The 22265-nt window shown below is 43.8% G+C and overlaps 1 protein-coding gene across 2 annotated transcripts; it reads left to right on the top strand.

Annotated features, from left to right (window-relative positions):
• The first annotated feature begins 422 nt into the window (after window positions 1-422).
• Window positions 423-21472, top strand: NCEH1 (neutral cholesterol ester hydrolase 1). 2 transcript variants are annotated; one of them, XR_014228947.1, is made up of 6 exons: window positions 423-609; window positions 10090-10318; window positions 12120-12189; window positions 14626-14797; window positions 16264-19579; window positions 21187-21472. XR_014228947.1 is itself a non-coding variant. In XM_082319306.1 (5 exons), exons 1-5 carry the CDS (start codon window positions 472-474, stop codon window positions 16879-16881), a joined length of 1227 nt encoding a protein of 408 aa, XP_082175432.1. In that variant the 5' UTR covers window positions 423-471; the 3' UTR covers window positions 16882-21179. The 2 variants fall into 2 exon arrangements, 1 of the variants encoding a protein (XP_082175432.1); XM_082319306.1 differs by lacking the exon at window positions 21187-21472 and having other exon boundaries at window positions 16264-21179.
• The last annotated feature ends 793 nt before the right edge of the window (window positions 21473-22265 follow it).

The raw sequence follows: 22265 nt of genomic DNA on the forward strand, positions 1-22265 counted from the left end.
TTTTGTCAGCCGACGGCGGGCAACGGGGTGCGGGCCCGGGCGGGGGTCAGAGGGAGGCACTGCAGCTTTTGGTGGCCTCGGGTGGCCTTGGGTGGCCCAGCGCACGACGGAGGGCCTCCGTCAGCCCGCGGCCGGGGGCCAGGCAGCCTCGCGTGGACCGGCGGGGCGCGGCCGGGCCGGCGAGGCCGGGCCCAGCGCCTTCCCCCGCGGGAAGCCCCCGGCAGCCCGGCCGCTCCCCTCAGGGGCGGCAGAGGCGAGGAGTCCCCGGCCGAGAGAGGCGGGCCGGGCGGCGGGCGGGGCGGCGCGGCGCGGCGCGGAGGCGAGGCGCAGATAAGGCCGCCGCCACCCGCTGCCGCCGCCACCCGCTGCCGCCGCCGCGCAGCCGGCGGGGACGGGAAGGCCGCGACTTCCTCCGGGGGAGGCCGGCCCCGGGGCGGCGCGGCGCGGCGCTCCCCGCGGGGAGCCGCGGCGATGCGGGCCGCCTGGCTGCTGCTGCCGGCGCTGGCCGCCCTCTCCGCCTACTACGTGTACCTGCCGCTGCCCGGCACCGTGTCGGACCCCTGGAAGCTGATGCTGCTGGATGCCACCTTCCGGGCGGTGCAGCAGACGGTAAGGCGGCCCCGCTCCCGGCCTCGGTTCGCGCCGCGGGCGGCTGGAAGCGGCGGCCGCGGGTTGCGGTGCCCGCCCCGCCTGGGCATCCGCGCAGCGGGAGGGCCCCCCGGCCCGCACAGCCCTCCCGGCCCCCGCCGCCCGAGGGGGCCCGGCGCACCCCGAGAGCCGCGCCGCGGGCCGCGGTTTGCAGCCAGGGCCGAGGGGGGAGCGGGCGGCATCCCCCGGCCTCTGCGGGCGGCCGGAGCGGGGGCCGATCCCCCTGCCCCCGCTCCGCACCGCGTCCGGGCGGAGGAGACGGCGTTGGGCTGGAAGTAACGCCCTGCCTGCCCAGGGCAGCCGGGCTCCGGGCAGGGTGGCCCCGGGCTGCTGCCGGTTTCATCCTGAGCTAGGAAATCAAGCCTGAGCGTTTCGGTAAAGCTGGCATCCCGTCTGCTCCTCTGGGTTTCATGGTGCAGGTCCCACCAGAGGTGGGTTAGTCCGGTTCTCAACTTGCAGGCTTTTGGTCAAAGAAAGGAATGAATCGTTTTCATTCTGATACATGAAGTATGCCATTCTGATACATGAAGTATGCCATTCTGATACATGAAGTATGCCATTCTGATACATGAAGTATGCCTTAGGGAACGAAGACACAGGGAAGCTCTTTCCAACATTAAACTGCCTTGATTTGGAATCGTGTTGCTAAACACAACTCTCTGAATGCTTGATTTTGTCGCAGGACACCCGTGACAGTTATGTCACGTCATGAAGTCTCCCTCGTTTTCTGCCAGTGTTTTTATGCTGACATGAAACAGATCAGTGATCACAAACTTTCTGATAAGGGCTTTAGCTGTGAACTTTATTTTCTCCTAGGACGGTCTGATCTTTTACAAGGACTGATCAGTCACGGTCAGGCCTGATGTAAGGTACTAAGTATGTGAAAGTTTGTTTGGGTTTTTTTGTTTGTTTTTAAATTTCCCAGCAGCACTGCAGTTTACTAGGTTGGTTCTGAAATGTACAAAACCTTGTACTTTGAGTGGAAGAGAGCATCAGCATATTCAAAAAAGGATTAAATGAATTAATGGACAGAGGGCCCGTAAATGGATACCAAAAGGACTAGATGGGAACGTACCTTCTGTGTTCCTAATACAATAATTGCAGATGCTGGGAAGCGTGAGGAGAGTGGACCACGCAGTGTCCAGACTTGTCTATTCTGCCTGAATAGCTTCTCTGGTTGCCGCTGTTGGAGACAGAGTCTGGGAGCAGACAGACCCCTCATCTGAGCCGCTGGGGCATCTTCTCATGGTCCAAATGTAGTGCTGAATCCAAGCGTATCTCTAGGATGAAAGGGTAAAACCTGTTTGCTTGCATAGGACAAAACCTGTTTGCTTGCATACCCGCCCGTATGTCTGCTACGAAAATTACGCAGACATGGCCTACAATAGCTTCATTCTTCAGTGAAATCTATGGCTTGACGTTCACTTGCTCCATGTTGTTCACTCAAGTAACGGAAGAGCAAGCGCTCAGCTTGACCGAGTTCCCTGATGGTAGGGACAGAAGGGCCGTCGTGCCCCCCCAGCATGCTGCCTGCAAAACACCTCCTAACAGCTCAGCCGGGAACACCTGAATCAAGTCCATAACCTCCAGCTGAAGGAGACCTATCTTTAGAAGATCATATGACTGTGACTATATATATGTATATTGCTATTGGCTTATGTACACATTCCGTTTGTTTATGTGGTATGTTGGGCACAGGCAGATGAATCCTGGTGCCTCTCGCTTGGAGGCTGAAGGGTATCTCTGTTGGGATTTTCTAGAGGCCATAACCCCAAGGGGAGCTGGCGGGACAAAGCCCGACGGGTGGCAGCTGGGGCAAACCGGCAGGCAGAGGTGCCCACATCTGTCCCCGCTCTCTGGGGTGGGGAAGTGGTGATTTCTTAGTCGTTTACCTCTCTGGCCTTAGAAATACAAACTTCTATAGTGAGACAAGTTACTAAACAAGTAACAGTTCCTGTAACATAGCTTACAAACCAAAGGAAGGAACAAGTGAGTTTTGCACAGAAGAATAAAAGAAGTGAGGCATTAGAGGTGCCCTGAGTCACCCAACAGGTAAGCCTTGGGGCATTCGCTTCCAGAGAGAAAGAGAAGGTGCTTTCCAAGTGTTCAGAAGTCTTTCCAGCACCAGACACAGCACAAAGTCAGGAATAAATGACTGACATTAAGAAGGAACTGTGAACTGAAGCTAGGATTGTAAAAGTTAAGCCGGAGTATTTACTTTGTTAGACAGCTTTTGTGCGTGTATATAAAATAAAGTCTATGTCCTTTTGTAGAGTTCAGCTTCTCCTTTCTTCCTCTACCAGCTATTGCAAGACCAAATGGTTTAACATTTCGGTCAATGTGACCATTGAACTTTCACCCACTTCTGAATGTATTTTCAGCTTGCTATTTATTACTTTCCTTTGTAGGTTTGATAGCAGACAGAAGTGCATTTCTGATGTTAAAATCTCTGAAATGTACTGTAATCCTTTTTTTCCAAGAGCATGAAACAAACTTCATGTGCTTCAAATACAATTGATTGTCTTCTGCTTATTTTGAAGTAGATTCGTGAAGACTCTGACAATTAAGCATGACAATTTCCTGTTAGGGATAATGCGTTTGTTTTCTCAGTGCATTAATAATCCCTACCAATAAAACCTAAGGCTGTCACTGGCTTTCGGTGTACTAATAATAAGGTTTTGCATTTCCATGTAGAGTTTTGTCCCAGTCAGCTACAAATTTAATTTTTACAAGCTTGGGACTGACTCAGGGTTCTGGCTCAGCATGAGACACTGCAACAAACCTTCAAGTATAATCACATGGTTAAAAAAAATGCATAATGCTTACAGGGCAGTTTCTGTAGTAGGTTTCAAAACATACTACAGAAGGGGACTGAGACTGTTGTCCTAATCTTAAACTGGGGGGAACAGAGATAGGAAGAGATGGAGTGCCTTATCTGAGGTCACAAAAATTCCAGTGGCGGAGCTGGAAACTGAGCTGGCTTTTCAGAGCCTTGTTCCTGCGCCCTCTTTAATGGCCCGTGCTGCCCCAGAATGAAAACAGAGAAACTTAGACTTCAATAATATTAATGATTTGATGTGAAAGTGCTCTCATTCTCAGTAAAGAGAGTAATTTGCCCCTCTCACCTGTCTCAAAATGGGACATGGTGACATTTTTACAGAAAACTGTGATATAACAGTGATACATTAGATCAGAAATGAAGAACTATGTACATACATATGTATACAGGTATGTCAGAACTCGGCTTCACTGAAACTTGGACAACCACATAAAATTAATTAGGGGATTGAGCCATAGATTAAACCATAGTTATTGTTCTACTTGGTGTCTGTCAAGAAGCGTATAAAGCAATGTTTCATAATTCTGCTATTAACAGTGAGATTGATACAGGCATTTTTCACTCCTTCCTCTAACCACCCTCCCTTAACGGAGTAAAGAGAGCAGCATATGTTTATTTAATAAGCCCTTTGAAATAAGTTATTTCTGAACACCACTGCCAAGGTAGTTGCTATTCTGGTGCATGGCAAGGAAGACGGGATTTTTTGGAACCGGGACGGCTGTTAGCAGAGGTTTGAAAGGACAAACGGGTTGGTATAGAGGCCATCAGATAGACGCACGTGGAAGAAGCTAGGCAGCTGTGCAGGGGAGAAAACTACCCTCATATTTGTCCTCATCAGCCAAGGGATTCCTTCACACTTCTCTGCCACTCCGTTGCTTTCGGAATAAAATCTAGGGCATGGGACATCAACATTCAGGGATAGAGAAAACAGTAATTGGCTCTTTCTAACATTTTCATATCTATCTACCCATATATTTCAGCGTATGCAACTTCTGGACAGATGTAAATCATAGCTGCAGCCAGCCAAGTAAGTTGATGTTTTTGCATGCGAGACGACAGTCTTGGAATTGGTTTACAGCAAACCAAGGTGTTAGCTGCGGGGTTTGGTCTCACAGCAGTGGCACCTGAGCAGAAACTGAACCACACTGGAAGTCCTATTTGCAGTGGCAGATAACTTCTGTCTCTATCTAGTATAAAATCAGATCATCATGGATGAATAGGTATAAGCACAAAACCTTACACTAAAATGTAATCTAGTTTCTGCTTCTAATTAATAAACTGTAGAACAGTCGTCTTGGCTTCTTTTCAGTTCTAAAGGAAATTCATAGAACTAAGAGCACTTGTCTTTGAGGACTGTCTTTATATAACAGCGCTAAAAGTACATATTCTTTACTGGGCAATAATGCACTTGCGTTAAGAAATGATTCTGTAAAATAAAAGAAAATAGACATTCACCTTTAAACAGGATAAACTGCCTGAAATGCACACAAAACCAATATGTTCTGCACGCAGCTAAATGGGGAAACAATCCTGTTTATTTTTCACTAATCTCTATTATTGACTACAGATACTGTAGTTGGCATTTTGGACTCCAGTGTTACAGAACTGTGTTTTGCAAAGTGATGCCAGAATTGCGGATCGTGTCTGCGTCTTTTAGAGGAGGAAGTTTAGTCTTAGACAGTTCAGTCGCCCGGTTCCAGCATCATAACTCGTTTGAGTCATGAGTGCGATTTGGCTCAGTCCCGGGTAGGGTTGTATGAAAAAAGAGCCTCAGCTGGTTGCTTAATTCCCGATCGCGCCGAGGCCTGAAAGGTCAGCGCGGGACCTCGGGTCTGAGCAGCTGCGCAGGCAGCAGAGGCAGCAGCCGATGCGTCCGGCGTGGCTTTAGAGGCGCGCTGCCTTCGTGTGCTGCCCGACTGCGACCTGTTGCGATAATTTCACGGCTAAAGGTCAGAGACGTGAAGCCGGACAGTGTCAGCTAGGGAAGTCATACGAGGACAAAGAATCCCAATGTCCTGAGTACTGTTAGAGGTTAATAAAATGTTTTTTTAGTAATACGGAACACATGGCTAGTGTAGAGTACAAGGCCGTGAGGGAGGTGAGCATAGCAGGAGTGAGCATCTCAGATTCTTCATGAAATTACCAGCTGAGGAGCCAAGAGAAGAATCCTGATAGTTGAGGGACAGGTATTGGTGATTAAAGGTGAGGTAACGGTGCCTCTCTAGCAGTTCTTTGTTCATTCTGTCTGCTTTTTATCACAACCCTGACTCCTTTCTTCACGTGTTGAAGATTTTCTCCTACATCAATTAAATCTTTCCAGATCTGGTACCTCTCACCAAAGAGCTTACCAGGAGGAAGGTGGCAGTCTTGAACAGTTTAGTCTCTAGGGGGTCCCTGGCTTGTCCCTACCTGAAAACCCCTGTTACGGGGATGTCCTGGTAAGCGAGAAGGAGATTGTGGCTGTAGCGGTTGCTCTGCCTGACTTGTTGGAGAGCTGGGGAGCATTACAGCGTGAGTGTAAATCACACTGCTGCCGAGGCAGCCATGGGTCATGGGGAGCCAATGGCCCCAAGATGAAAAGCTGCAATCAGAAACGAGCAATGGATTGTCAGCAGGGCTACTGTAATGCATCGACAGTGGTTATTTGCTGAATTGGCTCAAACGCCACCAAAACACTCACGTTTGCCTCGCTAGCCTGCCCGGCCCTCCTCTCCTGGGGTCCTCCTGCTCAGCCAGCTCCGCCTGGCTGCCCACCAGCTGAGCGCTCTCGGTGCCCGTCAGCACATTTCTCAGTCCAGCCCATAATGCCGTGAAGTTCACCAGCCACGTTTCCCCAGTTACCTGTTCGGAAAGCAAAAATGTTTATTCAGATGGATGCGTAAAACCAGTCGTTACATGGGAAAATGTGGAGCTGTGACCCAGGCTGAGCGATGTGCCGTGCCTGTGGCTGGCAGAGCAATTCTGGGCTAATTGCCCACAGGGCTTTCATCTTTATACTATCTCCTCTTTTCTATGAGTTTGTCTTTACTTTTTTCTGTAGTCTCTTAATTTCCCCCTTGTCCTTTTGCTTTCTCTTCCTTTTTACTAGCTTTTATTATAACAGCACTGTCTTCGCTCCCTTTTCACCAGAGAACATCACTATTTCTCTTTTCTCTTCCACATGCATATACACACACACACACATAATTCCCAAATATATTTAAGTGCTATATTTGATAGCCTGCAATAGGCCCCCATGTTGTCACAGGAAGGGTGGTAAAAATCACGAATACCAGCAAAGATCAAACCAATTCTTGCTCGCATGAGACGATGGGATACAGTTTTATAATGGATTTAAGCCAATCCAACTGTGGACTGCTGCCAAAAGGGCTGGTTCCATCCTTTCCCCCACTCCCTCTTTCCTGCCTTGGGTTATCAGTAAGATGGTGACCTGAAGTTTAATGTTGTTTACCTGTTTTTGCTGGGTTCAGCAAGGCTTTGCGTTCGTTAGTGCCAACACAAGAAAGGTGCCAGGGAAGCACAGCCAGCAGGATGGGCAGGTCTGGCCTACGGGCGGCAACACAGTCCTAGAAGAGAGCGAGCCAACCATTAAACACATCTTCCTCTGCCAGTGGTTATATTACAGAGCGATAAGATACTCTATATCTATTTTAAGTATTTCTTTATAGAGGAAAAAAACCATACAAGAATTTTATTTGTAAGGACTTTGGACAAGACTAGCTCTTTGCCAGCAAAAAGTGCAATCCTGATGCCTTATAAATGACAACCAAATAGGCTGATTAGATAGATATACTTACAAAGAATCTGTCTGATAAGTGCTTGGCAAAAAAACTGCTTATGCCTGACAAAAAAATTAGGACTGTTGCTTTCGTGCCCTGATGTACAAAGCATCTCTTCCAGGTTTTTGGGTTTTGGATTCTTGGAAAGAGTGATCTATTATAGGGAAAAAAAAGGCATGAAAGCACGTGATAGCCTGCAGATGGCCACGGTGCTCCGTGGTTTAAAGAACGGGGCAAAACACTTCTCGGTAAACAACACTAACCAGCCTTGAAAATAAAACATTTCTGATTCCAGGGAACATGTGGTAATCTCGTCTACAAAGAATGTGAACCAAAGTGGGAAAAAAATAAAATGGGACGTCTATTGCAGCACAGTCAGGCTAAAAAAAAATCTACAAAAACATTGTTTTCCCTGCCAGTATCTCTAAAATTGTTTCCCAGTGGTTACCTTCCCCGGGAGCCTCCATGGGGCACACAGAAGATCAGATCTTTAGCTGGTTACATCAGTGGCAGCCCAACAAATTGTCTGCCAAATTATTAATAGATGTATTGCTCTTCAGATTTCAAACTCAAATTGGGTTTTCCTTTGGGAATTTTTAAGTAACGGTGTGAGAAAAGCATGATGTGAAATTCAGAGATACAAACAGCCTTGTGAATTCAGCATTTCTTCCCCCTGGGTGGGTACTTTGTGCTGCTTCTCCCAGAGAAAAGCCTTGCAGTATAAAGAAATGATATTCCATGCAAAAAGCAGCAAACATTGGATTCCCACGAAACTTCTCAGCAGGGTGATGTTATCACAAGCTGAAGCAAGAAAAGAAAGTCATTTTTGTAAATTCTTGTTTTGGAAGTGGATTCCTCTCCCTCCTCCCGTAGCAGCCCATTGTACTTGGCATAGACTTTTTTGGGAAAAATGTCAAAAATTGTCTTTTTCTACAGCAATCTGCAGTGGAAGTGGGGCTGTGCAGGGCCTTTTCTATACAGCACCTGACTGAAAGCCAAGATTTCATTTTTTTTTATGTTCAAACTAATGATGACAGATTAAAGAGATACATGTAAGGAGCTGGGGCTATAGACCTAAGGAGACAGATCTTCTTTGGCATGGATGCTGCTGAATGCTTCAAAATTTGCTTTTCCTCCGGAGGTGTGTGTTTGCCTCCATGAGCCCTTCCTTCACCGTGAGCAGGCGCTCCTGGCAGAGCGCTGAGACCTGGCACTGAAGGGGCTGCGAAAACGGTACGGCAGAAGTGTAGTAAAGAAACCCCAGTCCAGAAAATGAAATAGCTGTCCTTGTGAACAGGTAATAGAAACCAGAAAGAGACTGGGAAACTCTTATTTGCAAAATCATGTCTGTCACGAGGAACCAGGTTTGGCTTCCACTTAGTTTTTGTACAGGTTAAACTATGGCAACTATCCGTTCTTCACAACGTGAATGCGGTCAGACCGGTACCTGCGTGGCCCCGCTTCTCAGGCATCAGCATCTTTAATTCACCCTAGCAGGTTTGCGCTGTACTGGTGGTACCGGCAGAATTAAAACAGTAAACCGGTTGTGTGTAGACAAGCTGCATGGCTCCTAACAGTACACTTGTTCTTCCAAGTATCTGCTACCTGTATGTAAAATAAAAGGTCACAGCTGATGGTTTTCTTTATGGTCCTAAAGATACGTATTAGGCATATGTATTATTTACCCCTCAACTTCATTGCCTTGACTGAGAAAGTTGTACAAAAGGCTTAGCCGATTATGCGATTTCTAGCCTTCATCACTAGGCCAGAGATTAACTTCGTGAAAGGGGAAAGACCCCCACTACTTTTTAATGGCCAGTCTCAGCGTCGTAGTCCCCGCAGCCCTTTGGCTCACCCTCTGCTGCCCCTTTTGCACCAGCTAGGGAATGGGAACCAGTATGCGCTACAAAGTGGGCAGGTCATGCGTGGGGAGCGGGTCGTGACCATTGAGGCTGGAGGAGTGCCTTGGATCCCAGTACTGTTTGCTGAGAGAAACATGTTTTTAATCTATTCAGGGCAAAGTTTAAAAAATAAACATGAAAATAAAAATCCTGGATAGCCAAAAGGGATAAAATCTCTCTCCCTCTACCATAAGGGGACAGAAAGATCAGATCATTCGTCATTTTTGTAGTGTTTTACACACCCCCACAAAAAAAGTAACGCATTTTAGTCTCTGGGGTTGACTGGAAAAAAAACCCACTAACATGCCATGGTTCTTGGATAGCATTTCAGATCCCTCCCAGTTCAGCAGGTAAACATAGGACAAGCCAATAAACAAGCATTATATTCCTTTGAGACCATTCCTGTTTTCAAATTGCTTTGCAATCCCTGAGAACTTTCTTAATTCGGAAGTGGAAAGACTTATGCTTTGGGGTGGAACAAGAGAAATACTTTGCATTTTTGATACATTACCACCACAAAAATTTTGCCTGTGTGGCATTGCCCTCTGCTGGCACTGGTCTGAGGAGCTTCACAAGTCCCATAGCAGAGCATGCTGGTGAGGTTCCTCTCCTTTTGGAGATGTCCTTCAAAGGCAAGGATCTGAGTGCTCATTCACAGTTGTCTTGATCCACGTCGTGCTCGTGGTTTGATTTATTTTGACAACAGAGAATCTGTTATGGACAGGGTTTTGGTTTAATACAGCTTTAAAAGCATTAGAGGTCTTTGATAATCATTCATTTTCCAGTGAATATTCTAATAACGCATATTCGTTTTCATATAGGACCTGCCCTTTGAAGACAGTTGCATTAAACATCAATGCAGTATCATATGATATGCTCTGAAGTGACAGAAATCTCCTTTTTTCTCCCCCCCCTCATCTAGTGTCACCTGATTCACTACCTGAGACTCAGCCATCACTTGATAGTTCTGAATTATTTGATTTGTACCTTTGACAAGCTGAAGTCTGTCTCCTCTGAAGACGTTAACATCACGGATGCTGTTTTTGACGGTGTGGAAGTCAGAGTGTTTGAACCTCCTGCGAAGCGAGATGAAAGGCTCAAGCGCAGCGTTGTTTACATCCACGGAGGGGGCTGGGCCTTGGCAAGTGCAAGTATGTGTCTGCCAGTAATTAAATAGGATTCTGGTCTGGTTTTCTCCTAGCAGAAGCCAAAAGCTGTTTTTCCTGCCAGGGGTGACAATTTTGCTAAGACGTACCTGAATTCAGTAGTAACTGTCTCCATTCTGGTAGATCAGCTCTAAGGAGGGAGGGGGAAACATATCGTGAACACGCAGCAAAAATGCGTATCTTATCTGAACATGAGCTGTAAAAGGACCAAAAGGTTAATTTTGTTACATCCTGAGAGGACAAAACAGCTTATTGTTTAAATTCCTGGGATGCCTGGATGGGCTGTTAGGGCCAGTCCCCCGTTTTCTACGGTCACGTGCTAATGTCGATCCTTGGTGATTAGGATGCAGTGTAAGGGTTTTGCCCCATTTTCACACAATAATTAGTAGAAGAGTGGGCTGAACAACACTGCATGTAACAGCATTGCTGATGTTTGGCTCTTAAATAGCGCGTACGTGGGCATACATGCTGCTGATCGCAGACAACGGACAGTGTGATGAAGGAAATGGGTAGAGGTTGGTTCCCGTCCCATGGTTTCGCCCCCTCCCGTAGGGGACCACTGCCACCACTAGCAGAAATTACCGTGAAAATTAATGCTATTTACTCCAATTAACTTGGAAGCCGCAAACATGATCAGAGAAAGTAAGGTATAGCTATAGACAATGATGAGTTAAACCACTGAGCCTTCCATGGCGCGCAGGAGGAGAAAAGCCTTGGGAGGGGAAAGGGCGTGCGGTTCTCATGGCTGCCCCGAGATCCAGATCCGATAGGAGTCTTCCCCCATCTCCTTCCCCATTGCTCCTGAGACACCATGAAGTCCATACAGCCCTGGTGCGTTCTGTGGCCTCATCTATAGAAAAAGAACATTGATGGGGTTTTCCAAAATGTTCCAAAACAAAGACTGTATTGATTGCATTTCAACTATGCATGTATAAGACCATGATTTAAGGGAGATTTAGGTTCCTAAAGAACTTTAAAGTCTGTCCTTCACATGCCTTTGGAAATCCCAGTCTCTTTGCCCTATAGCCTATAGCAGTTCTTCAGCTCCTCTTCCTACAGAGGAATTGTGCTTTGAGATGGGTTTTCTTAGGCCTGCCTAAGGGACGTTTGTTAGCATCCTGCCCACCTCATTTGTTCTGTAACAGTTTGCATGTGACTTTTGTTGTGCAAAAGTTTATATTAAATTACTGTGCTTTGTTTGGATGACCATAACTCAGCTATGTCAGATGCTATCCTCAAATCCAAGCTGCAGAAGTTAATGGCACAAATGTTACAGCTAGATATTAAATTCTAAGACTAGATACTTTAGAAAACACTTAATGTCTTAGTATATTTTATAGTACCGGGAACCAACGATTAAGTAACTGGAAAGGAATAAAATTAAAGAAAATCAGTCCACTGATAAATAGGATAGCTGTGATTAATCCTCCCTTAAATGAGTAGTTCAGTTGACGTTAATAGGGCAACTCATTTGAATCAAAGCAACGCATGCTATAATAAAATGAACAAGCAGCAGTGACTCATACAGTGATAACTGTCTCTGGATGCTAATGCCCCCAAGCCACTGGGTACCTTAAATTCTGTGCAACTGAGAGAATTGTGATAGGTGGATGAAACGACATGCCCCAAGTCACCAAGAAACAGATGAGAAAGCAAGCATTAGACTGCAGGACTTCTCAAGGCATGAACTGTGTTCCTTCTGCTACAATATCTGTTTGGCACTTTATCTATTGCAAGCTGATCTCATGGACTCACACGTCCCTAACGCTATGTCCTTTCGTTCCAGGAACAAGCCTTTATAACAATCTCTGCAGAATCATGGCTGAATCTCTCAATGCTGTCGTTGTCTCAGTTGAGTGAGTAATCTAAAACTAATCAAGTCATTTTAAGGTATTAGAAATATGTAACGTAGTTCATTTAGCTTTTCCCTTGTTACTGGCTTGCGTATAACGCTTCAACTTGGACAATAATTCTCTTTACCGGTCTGATATTGTTACACTTTTAAAATTACAACAAACTGGAATGGTATCAAAAATTCATTTGGGTTTCTAATTATTGTAGAGGCCATTTTAGAAGGCAGAAATGTGGGAAAAGAGAGTAGCACTTAATTCAGTTGGACAAATACTAAAACACAAATTTTAATGCATCTTGCAATTGTATCCACATGTAAGGTGTGCAGCTAAAACCTGAGATCACTCAAGTGCCAAGTTACGATTCTGTAAATACTTGTGAACTTTAAAAACAATCAAACAAAAAAAACAAACACATTTGGACAAGATTTATACCTGAAGGAAGGCTGAACCACATCTCCATGCCTCCTCGTGTAGGAAGAGGGACTTTTCCCATCCTCAATGGCCACTCCCACTGCTGCAAGGTATATTTTAATATATATATATTAAAAAAAATAGGGGGTTTTGTCTATATATATATTACTAAAATATATATATTAACCTGCTCTGAAGTCTGTCTATAAACCACAGTTTCTAAGTCATATTGAGCAAGGGTCTGCAACATCCAAACTCGCAGATCGCTTTACCCCTGCTCCTTAAGCAGAACGCACCGTGGGCTCTGGCAGTTTGCTGCTGCTCTCTCAGTCTCCCACTGTTGCAGTCATCTCATTTAAGCCTTGTACCCCACTCGAGAGCAGAGGACTGCCAGGGTGCCAGACGACAGAGAAGCAGGGCTGCTTTTTTAACTCGCTGAACAATTCCAAGGTAAACAAACCTCTCAACTAGCTAACTACATTACCTAGATGACTCCAACTTGATTGCTACTTTTCCCATCCGTGTTGTCAACTTCAATATTTTCTTTTGCAAACCCAATCACTTGATATAACTACTCAAGTTTCCCAGCTACAGTTGATTACATACCAAGCTCTGCGATCTAATTGCAACTTAATTATATGGAGTTGATGTTACTTATTCAATACTTACAGCGTACTTTAAAGGGTCGCTTTTTTTTTTACTTCTTTGTTGTTTATTAGTAGAAACAATGAAAAGTAGAAAAGCAGCTGTTGGGTATTCCAGACGAGCAGCAATCACAGTATTGAAAAGTTCCTTATTATTCCTTTTCTGATTTATGGTGGTATAATTCTGCCTGTTTCTCCGAGTTATTGTTTACCTCTTCTCCTTAGCCATTATATCTTTCAGTCAAGGCGTTTGTACTCAATTAGTGAAGACTAATTAGATTTCTCATTGGTTTAATTGCACGTCTCGCTTTCATGATATACGCACAGTCTGTTATCCGGTTTTGCGAGGAGTTCCCAAAGGACTCTCTCATATTCCTTTGTAGTTGATGCAATACACAGATTGCTTTCTGAAAGCAGGTCAGATTTGGAGTTTGAAACACTTTTTGCGTAGCCTAAGAAGTTTAAAATTTATTCTGCGTATGAAACTTCTTTTAGCTTAGATTCTGAAGAAAATGTTTTGAATCAGAAAACTGGATTTTGTCTTGCTTGTTTTGCTTGGCTCTACTGAGAATATGTAAAATCTGTTGGTTGAAAAGCTACAAACAGAAGACATGCTTTATACCATAAGGCCTAGTAACAACTCTTAGATTACAAATTTTTCAGTAAATATGAACAGACTTCTCCTGCACCGTTATTTAGAAACTGAGAAAATCTCATGATCATCTCAGCTGCTGACTGTTCCTGGGCAAACTGTTTGCTCTCTGTGCCTCAGTCTCCCCACCTGCACAATGGGTATATTCCTGCCCCACTCCTCGATAAAGGAGAGGAATTACTGACTCTGTTGCATTGGAGCAAATTGCTATTCACTTCTTGGCTGTTTTTTCATTTCATGGCACAGAGGCATGGCAAGGCTCATTCTCTCCTGAGCACGGGTAAAAATTCAGGAACCAGAACTGCTTAGGTGTCCACTCAGTGGAATCTGTTGCACGTACGGGACTTACTCTCCCTCGTACTAGTTAAGGTGGGGATCTGGATCAAAACCACCCTGATTGTAATGACTCCCTTGCCAAGGGTGTTTTAAATATTAATTCATTTTTATAATGTATGATGAAATCCTGTATTGGGAAATGCTAGGAAAGTGCTGCACAATTTTATACTATCTTGGTATTATTCATATCGAGTAGGTTCATATTAATCTTTCAGAATTAGAGCATTAATTATAAGATTAAGTCTTACATAATTATTACACACCTCATATTTTTCCTGTAATATTTATCCTAATTAAATAGTTATTTGCCATTAAGGAGTACCTGATATCCCCTTTTAATCCTGAAAGAGAGGTATATTGGCGCTAATAATTGTCTCTCATCTCTTTTGTTTGTAGATACAGGCTGGTACCAGAGGTGTGCTTCCCCGAGCAATTCCATGATGCTCTTCGTGCTACTAAGCATTTTTTGCAGCCTGAAGTCTTAGCCAAGTATTCAGTTGACCCAAGTCGAATTGCAATTTCTGGCGATAGTGCAGGAGGAAATTTGGCAGCTGCTGTGTGTCAGCAGGTAACATCCAGTGTCTGTTATGTATTACACGACGACAGTCCCCAGTTCAGTGATGCATATAGGTTGACAGATTCTTTGTGCTGTGTCATCACAAGGTGATGTGCCAACCCTAAAGACAGAATGGTAGAAAGCCAGCATCTAGGCACTTTACAGAAGAAAAATGAGTCAATCGCAATATGAATGACATAGCTTGCAATGTCTTACTAGAGTTACGAGTGGTTAGGGGCCAGATTTTAAGAGCAAGTACCTAAATGACTTTTTACCCCTTTTTCTGGTGAATTCTTTATTTTTCTAAGTAGGTAAGAAAGAGGTACATGTGTAATTTATTGCTTTAGCTTCCTATTTTTAGATGCTTGTCTCTGAAAATATGTTTTATTTCTTTCAAGTACAAACAAAGGACAAAATATACAATAAATGAAGCTTAATTCTGTTAAATTGTCTTCCTGTAGCATTTCGCAATTTTAAGGAAATTTCTTTTGTGTATCTGCAGTTTAAATGTAATCTCAATTTAATCTAGTAAAGATTTTAAAGGCAGCCTGGGGCGAGTCATATTTTTCATGGTTGAGTAAAATATTATTATTAGCTTTTTCATATTGCCATAACCACTGGTGATAAGAAAGCGGATACCATGTCTAGGCAACTAATTATCATGACAACCTTGCAATATTGAATTAGGGTGAAAAAATGAATAAGGGAGAATTACACTAAAAGTTTCACTGTCAAGGACTGATAAACATGATAGTACCATGTTTTGGAAGCAGCATTCCTCATTTGTTTCCCTGATGCATAATTCTTTTTAAATCAGGGATGTAGGCCTGTTTCAGGGAGAGGTTAAATACACTAAGATTCTTCAGCCTGAAAAAGAGACAGACAAGATGAGATATGATAGAGGACTGTATATCTTGTGTTGTAGATGAAGCAAAAGAAGTGTTTGCTGATTCTTCCAGAAAAAGATTAGCGGGCACCAAATGTATAATTGGTAGGCTCAAATCAAATGCAGATGGCAGGTTCAAGTCAAAGACAGAGAGCTGCTTCTGTACATGGTGAGCCTTTGCTAGAGAAAACTGTGGATGCCAACAGTTTGCATATGCTCAAAAAAACAATTGGATAAATTCATGGAAGAAAAATCCATTAAAAACTGTTAAAAGCAAGAATGGCTTCTTTGATTCCGGAATTCCTTCAGTCGCAAACTGTTAAACTGGGAACTGCATTAGCTAAATGCCACCTTACAATGTTTTTATTTTCTTCTTCTGCCACTGATTTCTGTTGGAGACAGGATACTGGGTCTGCCTGAATGGCCATCCTTGCAAGAGAAGAAAAAGATCAGGCTGCTAATATTTCAGACAAAATAGCAACATTACCTGCATAAGAGCAGAATTTGGCCTAAAAATTGTCAAATGAATGGTGGCTTGTATGAATGTAAGGTTGATATTGTAATATAATTCTATCCTATATTCTTCCCACAGCTTAGCAAAGATGAGCATTTGACCATCAGACCAAAACTGCAGGCCTTAATTTATCCGGTCCTTCAGGCATTTGACTTCAATACACCTTCTTATCAGCAGAACATGAATATGCCCGTTCTTCCTCGTTATGTCATGATCAACTACTGGATAGATTATTTCAATGGTAATTATGACTTGGCTCACTCACTGCTGATTAACAACCACACTGCTCTTGACGTTGGCCAAGCTCTCTCTTTCAGAGGACGTCTGAACTGGACATCTCTACTGCCTTCATCGTTCAAAAAGAACTACAAGCCTGTGATACAAACCACAGGCAAGGCTGAAATCATCCAGGAGATACCAGCGCTGCTTGATGTACGAGCAGTCCCACTCCTTGCAGAAAACGAAACTCTGCAGCTGCAGCCAAAGACTTACATCCTGACCTGCGAGAACGACGTCCTGCGAGATGACGGGGTGATGTACGCCAAGCGCTTGGAGAACGCCGGCGTGGAAGTCACGCTCGATCACTTCGATGACTGCTTTCATGGCTGTATGATATTCACCATTTGGCCTACTGATTTCTCTGCGGGCGTTCAGACCAGGAACAGCTATATAAAATGGCTGGATGAAAACCTCTGAAGAGAGAGTCTCTTGAGAAGACACAGGGTGCGCGACTCTGGTGTCTGTTCTTGCTAAGGAGCAAGCAATGAAGAAGTGCACTTTTCCAAATTCAGACTTTATCTGTTCAGCTGCAGCTGCTGGGGGTTACAGACCACTAACTACAGTGTTCACTAGCTCGATAGGCCTTGCCCAGCAAAGTATTTTGAGAAATACTTTTTCAAACTCTGATTTTTTTGTCCCCCTTTTTTCAGATGACAAACATAAGTGTTGAGCAGGGAGATCAGCATTCCTGTAGCATTCTTAACTGGCTGCGACTTTCAAGCTTTGACTCTCAATTAGGTACAAAGGCCACAATTTTCAAATTTTTCAAAGCCAAACACCTACACCTACATCTGAATATGTAAAAATGGGAGCTAGTTTTCAACAGTGGTGAGCGCGCTTGATGTCAAAGAAAGCGTGAGCACTCTCACCTTTGACAGCAGAGGCATGCATTTGAATGTCAAGCATGGATTTAGGTGTCGGCTTTTAGGCACACAGACAAATGGCTCATTTAAATTAAAAAAAAAAAAAAAAAAAAGCTCTTCTGAGCAGTTAAGATGATGCTAGACAAATCTCCTAGCCAAACAGCAATTCAGCTTTGGAATTTGGTCTTTACTGCCTTTTAGTTATTTATATTTTATAAAAGCAGAGGACTAAATATATTTTCAATAAAAAGTATTACAGCATACATACAAATATATAGGATAAAAAACTATGCGTAGCAGCAGAACCCAGGTTGTTTATGTGAGTGAGCTTCAAAGCTGACTACTTATTTGGTTAAAGAATGTGACTTCATCTGTGTTTAAAGCCTCAGCTTCATAACCTCCTTACAGAAAACACTGAGCATACTAAAAAAAAATCTACTGTGTGGTTTGCACTAATGTTTATAATAATAGTAGGTTTTGTTCATTGACTTTTCTTTTGTGCTTGTGGTGTTTATTTTATTTCATGCTTCCTGGAAGGAGGGAAGCAAGTAAAGAGGAGTGTGCTCTAATCTATATGGAAGATTTAAATTTGAGCTTTGCAGCTAAACTTTGTCTGTCTTGTAGACTGCCCCAAAACGCTAGGTAAGGTAATCTCGCTATTTTGCAGCAAATCTCTACAGTTTGAGCCAGTCCATAAAATTCAGACAGGCGGGACAGGGAAGTGAAACCACTTGCCACAGCGTATATTGTCCAGGATGCTTACTGCTTGCAGAAATGAAGGTTGTGTCAAAAGCCCAGTGTTTCTAGGCAAAGAGGAGAGAACGGCTGCCCCGTGACTAAACTAGTGGATTAAATTCCTCCTCAGCTTTACCACAGACTTCCTGAGGGACCCCAGGAGAACAACTTAATCTCCTTATGCCTCACTTTCTTCTTCTGCAAGAGAGGGAGCAGTAATTTCCTACCTCACAAAGGAGCTGTGAAGCTGAACCCACAGGCGCTGGTGAAGCACAGGGATGTGACGGTGATGGGCAGGCACGGAACAGCTCCCGTAGCTTTTGACTTTCCATCCTTCTCTACCAGCTGGCTCCGAGCAGCCTGCCCCGTGACGGGTGCTGCTGCTAGGATGCGGGTCCTCCTGGCCAGTTAGCTCAGCTCGGTCCTGGCTCCTGCGAAAGCACCGCACGGTGAGGCTTCTTGGCTCTTGGGAGATGATGACAAAGGCAATTTCATTAGAGCGTTGCTTACAGCAGGATTCTGAAAAGTTCTTCAAAAAGAAAAAAAAAAGGCACTGGTGGATCAGTTGCCTTCTGTCATTTAAAATATATACAGACCAGTCTGCTTTCACTGGTATTTAAATTAAATAAGAGAATGGCTTTGATGAATCATTGCTTCCTAGAAATGTCAAGTTGTTAATGTGGTTGTATGTATTAAGAAAAGCTATTAATGAGACAAGGCCTCGATGTAGGCTCAGTCATGCAGGCTGAAACTCATTTCTGGGCATAGGTTCACACGGAGGTCACAAGCCAAAGCTTTTTCAACAGTGGCTCGGATTCTTCTTCCATTTATATCATTACAAAGACTCAGTGGAATTAGAGCAGCCAAGTGACAATCTGAATTAGAATAAATTTTGGTCAAGATATCCAATTAACACTGCAGAAGAATTCAGACTTTTTTTCCTGGATTTAAACCCTCTTTCCTTCTTTCCCCCATAAACACAACTTCAGTAGATATAATTTACACTTAGCAACCAAAGTTATGTCCATCCTAAAGACAAATTACTAATCTTGAAGAAGGGTCTGCTCCAGCGTCCTTTCCACTCTGTGGAGTCAAGCTCCACTTGACTTTAGACCATGACTTACAGAGTCAAAAAATATCATTACACTGAGTTGTAACAACAGGCTTCTCCCTGGCTTTCCAACTTAAAGAGTAAAGCCATGTCAGAAAAGATGTAATTTATATCCACCTGCCGTCATTAAAAGATAGTAGAAACTGTAATACTGGAAAAAAAAGTGGTTAATATTCCTATAAATTCTATAATAATTAAGTTTGCCTGAGAGCTGTCTGCAAAGCTTTAGATCAGCATTTGTTTATAGCTAAGTTATAAATATCTGCTATGAAGCTATAATATAATTACTGCTGTTTTTTTTTTAACTGAAATGAAACGGAGAGCTGGAATGTATATTCATGGCGTCGGCTGTAAATTTCCTTCATGCACTGAAGCACATTAAAGCCTTGGCACACGAAATGGTGTAGTAAGTATATAACTGGACTGAATGTGTTTACTAAGTCCTCACCAGCTTGACACGACATCCAAGATTGCAGCACAACTTGGATGAGATGATACAGTATTAACTAGTTCTGTCAAAATATCTTGACTACTTTTATTATGCAGCTATTGGTTTAAGTATGTGATAGCTGCAAAGATGTGTGATGGATCCTATAACATATAAAAAGAGGTCTGAGTTCCAGCTATAAAAAGACCTTTTAGTATATAGCTGCACAAGACACTTGATTAAAATTCAGTGTAAACCTTGAAGTAAGTGTTTGTCCAAGCTCAGCTTTCCTCCTGCTTTGCCTTGTTCTCCTTTGCACGCAGTCCCCGTGCCCGAAGTTGAAAGTTTAGGGTTGTTTCCAGCTGAGCTGCTGCAAGCTCCTAGAAACCAAGCGCTAACTCAGCTGAGAGCTCAAGCGGGGCCGGCAGGCATGGTTACTGATGCCTGATAGCAAGAGAGTAAGATTAATGCATGTTACGACATCTGGATTTGTTCACGTGTTTAGTCCTACATCTCCTGAAGTGTGTCCTTAGGCGTACCCAGCACCTTCGTTCCTTGGTTATTTCAGAAAGCGGTTCAGGGCACTTTGCCTATTGTAGGATCAGATCAAGTATTTGTAACAATATTTCACCTGTGCGTAGTAAAAAGTTAGTCTTCTAAAAGAAGATAGTCAATAAATTTGTCTGCTTATCTTTTCATTAAATGAACAAGTATGGCTAACTACTTTTTGAAGATTGCTTTTCCCCCCCCGCTCCTACAATTAGACTTTATATCTATCCATTGCAAGAATACCTTGTTCCTGATGGCCATCAAAGCATTCAAATGTAAGCTTTAAAACAAAAAGCTCACATAACAAAACCTATAGTAATTTGGATCCTTTCATAGACCTGGGAACTGTATTAGCAGGTCCTCAGTGTTTTGGCCAATATTCACAGGAATAAATAGATGTTTTTGTCTCCATAAGTTAGGACCTCTTAAAGGATGGGTGTTCAGCAATTCTGAAAACCCAGACCCATTTAAAGATGTTTCATGGTGCACAAAAATCACTAATAACTTGAATTTCCTAACCTTCGTCTAAGTAACTCCAAAACTGCATCCCTAGCCAGAGCAGAAAGGCCATTGGGAGTTCAAGTCCTACAAACTAAAAAGAAATGCTTTATCTTTAAAACATTGTTCTGTAGTGTTTGGGCTGCTATATTTTTTAATTAGGTGCATCATGGGTATATTTTTTAACCTCTTACTAAACTTTATTAGAAACTTTTTCAAATAAACATATTAGAAGTAGGTAAACCTGTCTTAAACCTTTTAGGCTGCTATGATCTGTAACGATGTTGTTAAAAAACCCAAAGCCAGCTGGTTTAATGGGTTTAATGTTCTCTTATTTATGATGTTCAAAACCCCAAAGTACAGCATACCTGATGTGAATGCATTCAGTATCTTGGGCATGACCATTTTTTGCTTCTTTCCCAGTGCAGGGGAAAGATCTTGTAAGATCTAATTAGCAACTGCGATTGAAATGTGCTACCAAAATGAAGAAAAAATAAATAAAGTGAAATATATCTGTGATGTTTTTTTTTTTCCCCCAGGACCGCTGATTTTTTTTTCCCCAGGTGTACAACATTTCCAGTTTGAGTTTTCACTTAGCAGGGGTCAGTGAAACAAAACTGGAGACCTCGGGAGTTCCTGAAGAAATACTGAACCAAAGCCAGGGGGTTGCTTTCAAGGCAGGAAACCTCGCCTGCGTGCCCATGCTCGGCGAGGGGGACCTCCTCCTGCTCCATTTCTGCCAGATGATGGACGGTGACCACATTTGCTGGCGTTGAACAGTGGACAACACCTGCACTACTGCTGTGCCTCTCTTTCAAGATAGACAGTGGAGCTCGTGTTCTCCATTCTCATCGATAAACACATTTTTACATGTTTATAGATTATTTACATGTTTGAAATCTGTTTTAGCCAGTGAAAGTCCTCGTTCTGGTTTCATTCCTGTTTGCCTTCCTTTCACATTCTTTCTGTCTGAACTATTAGCCATTTTCTTCCCCTGCTCTCTCGTTTATTAATGGTCATACCAGCATTGCTTTTGAAATATCCTAATGTGGGGGTTTGCCATTTTGTCCAGCAGGGTCCTGTGACTTTCACAGAAGATAAAGCTTTCCTCCTGCTGAAAAAAGTCCTGGGGAAAAAAGGTTCAAGGTACTTACAAGCCTATTTTTAAGTCAGCGGGAGTCATACTCCTGCTTGCCTTAAATTGAATGCATTAAAAACAGGCTGGGCCCCACAGAACGTTTTTTTTCCAGTCATGTTTTCTTAGATTTAGTAAAAAGCGTGACCGTGCAGGGCTTGGCAAGGCCAGGGCCGTGCCTCCCACGGCTGGGCGCAGCCGTGCGCATCACCCGCGCCGGGTGCCGCTGCGGGAGGATGCGGAGCGAGCACCCGCTGAAGGACTCGCCGCCGTCCGTGCTGCGCTTCCGCAGGCGCTGAGCTCCCACCTCAGGACTGACAAAGCGCCTGGCGCAAAACCCTCAACAGCACCTTCAAACGGCATTAGCTGACTACGTGAGGCACCTTAATTCAAGCCCACACAGCCTCGTGCCTCTGCATCCAGAAAGCCCACCCTTCACCCGCATCCCTCCTGGCTGCTCCTTGCCTCACGCTTAGAAAACTC

This window comes from Platalea leucorodia (assembly GCF_965183815.1).
Source record: "Platalea leucorodia genome assembly, chromosome: 8".
NCBI lineage: Eukaryota > Metazoa > Chordata > Aves > Pelecaniformes > Threskiornithidae > Platalea > Platalea leucorodia.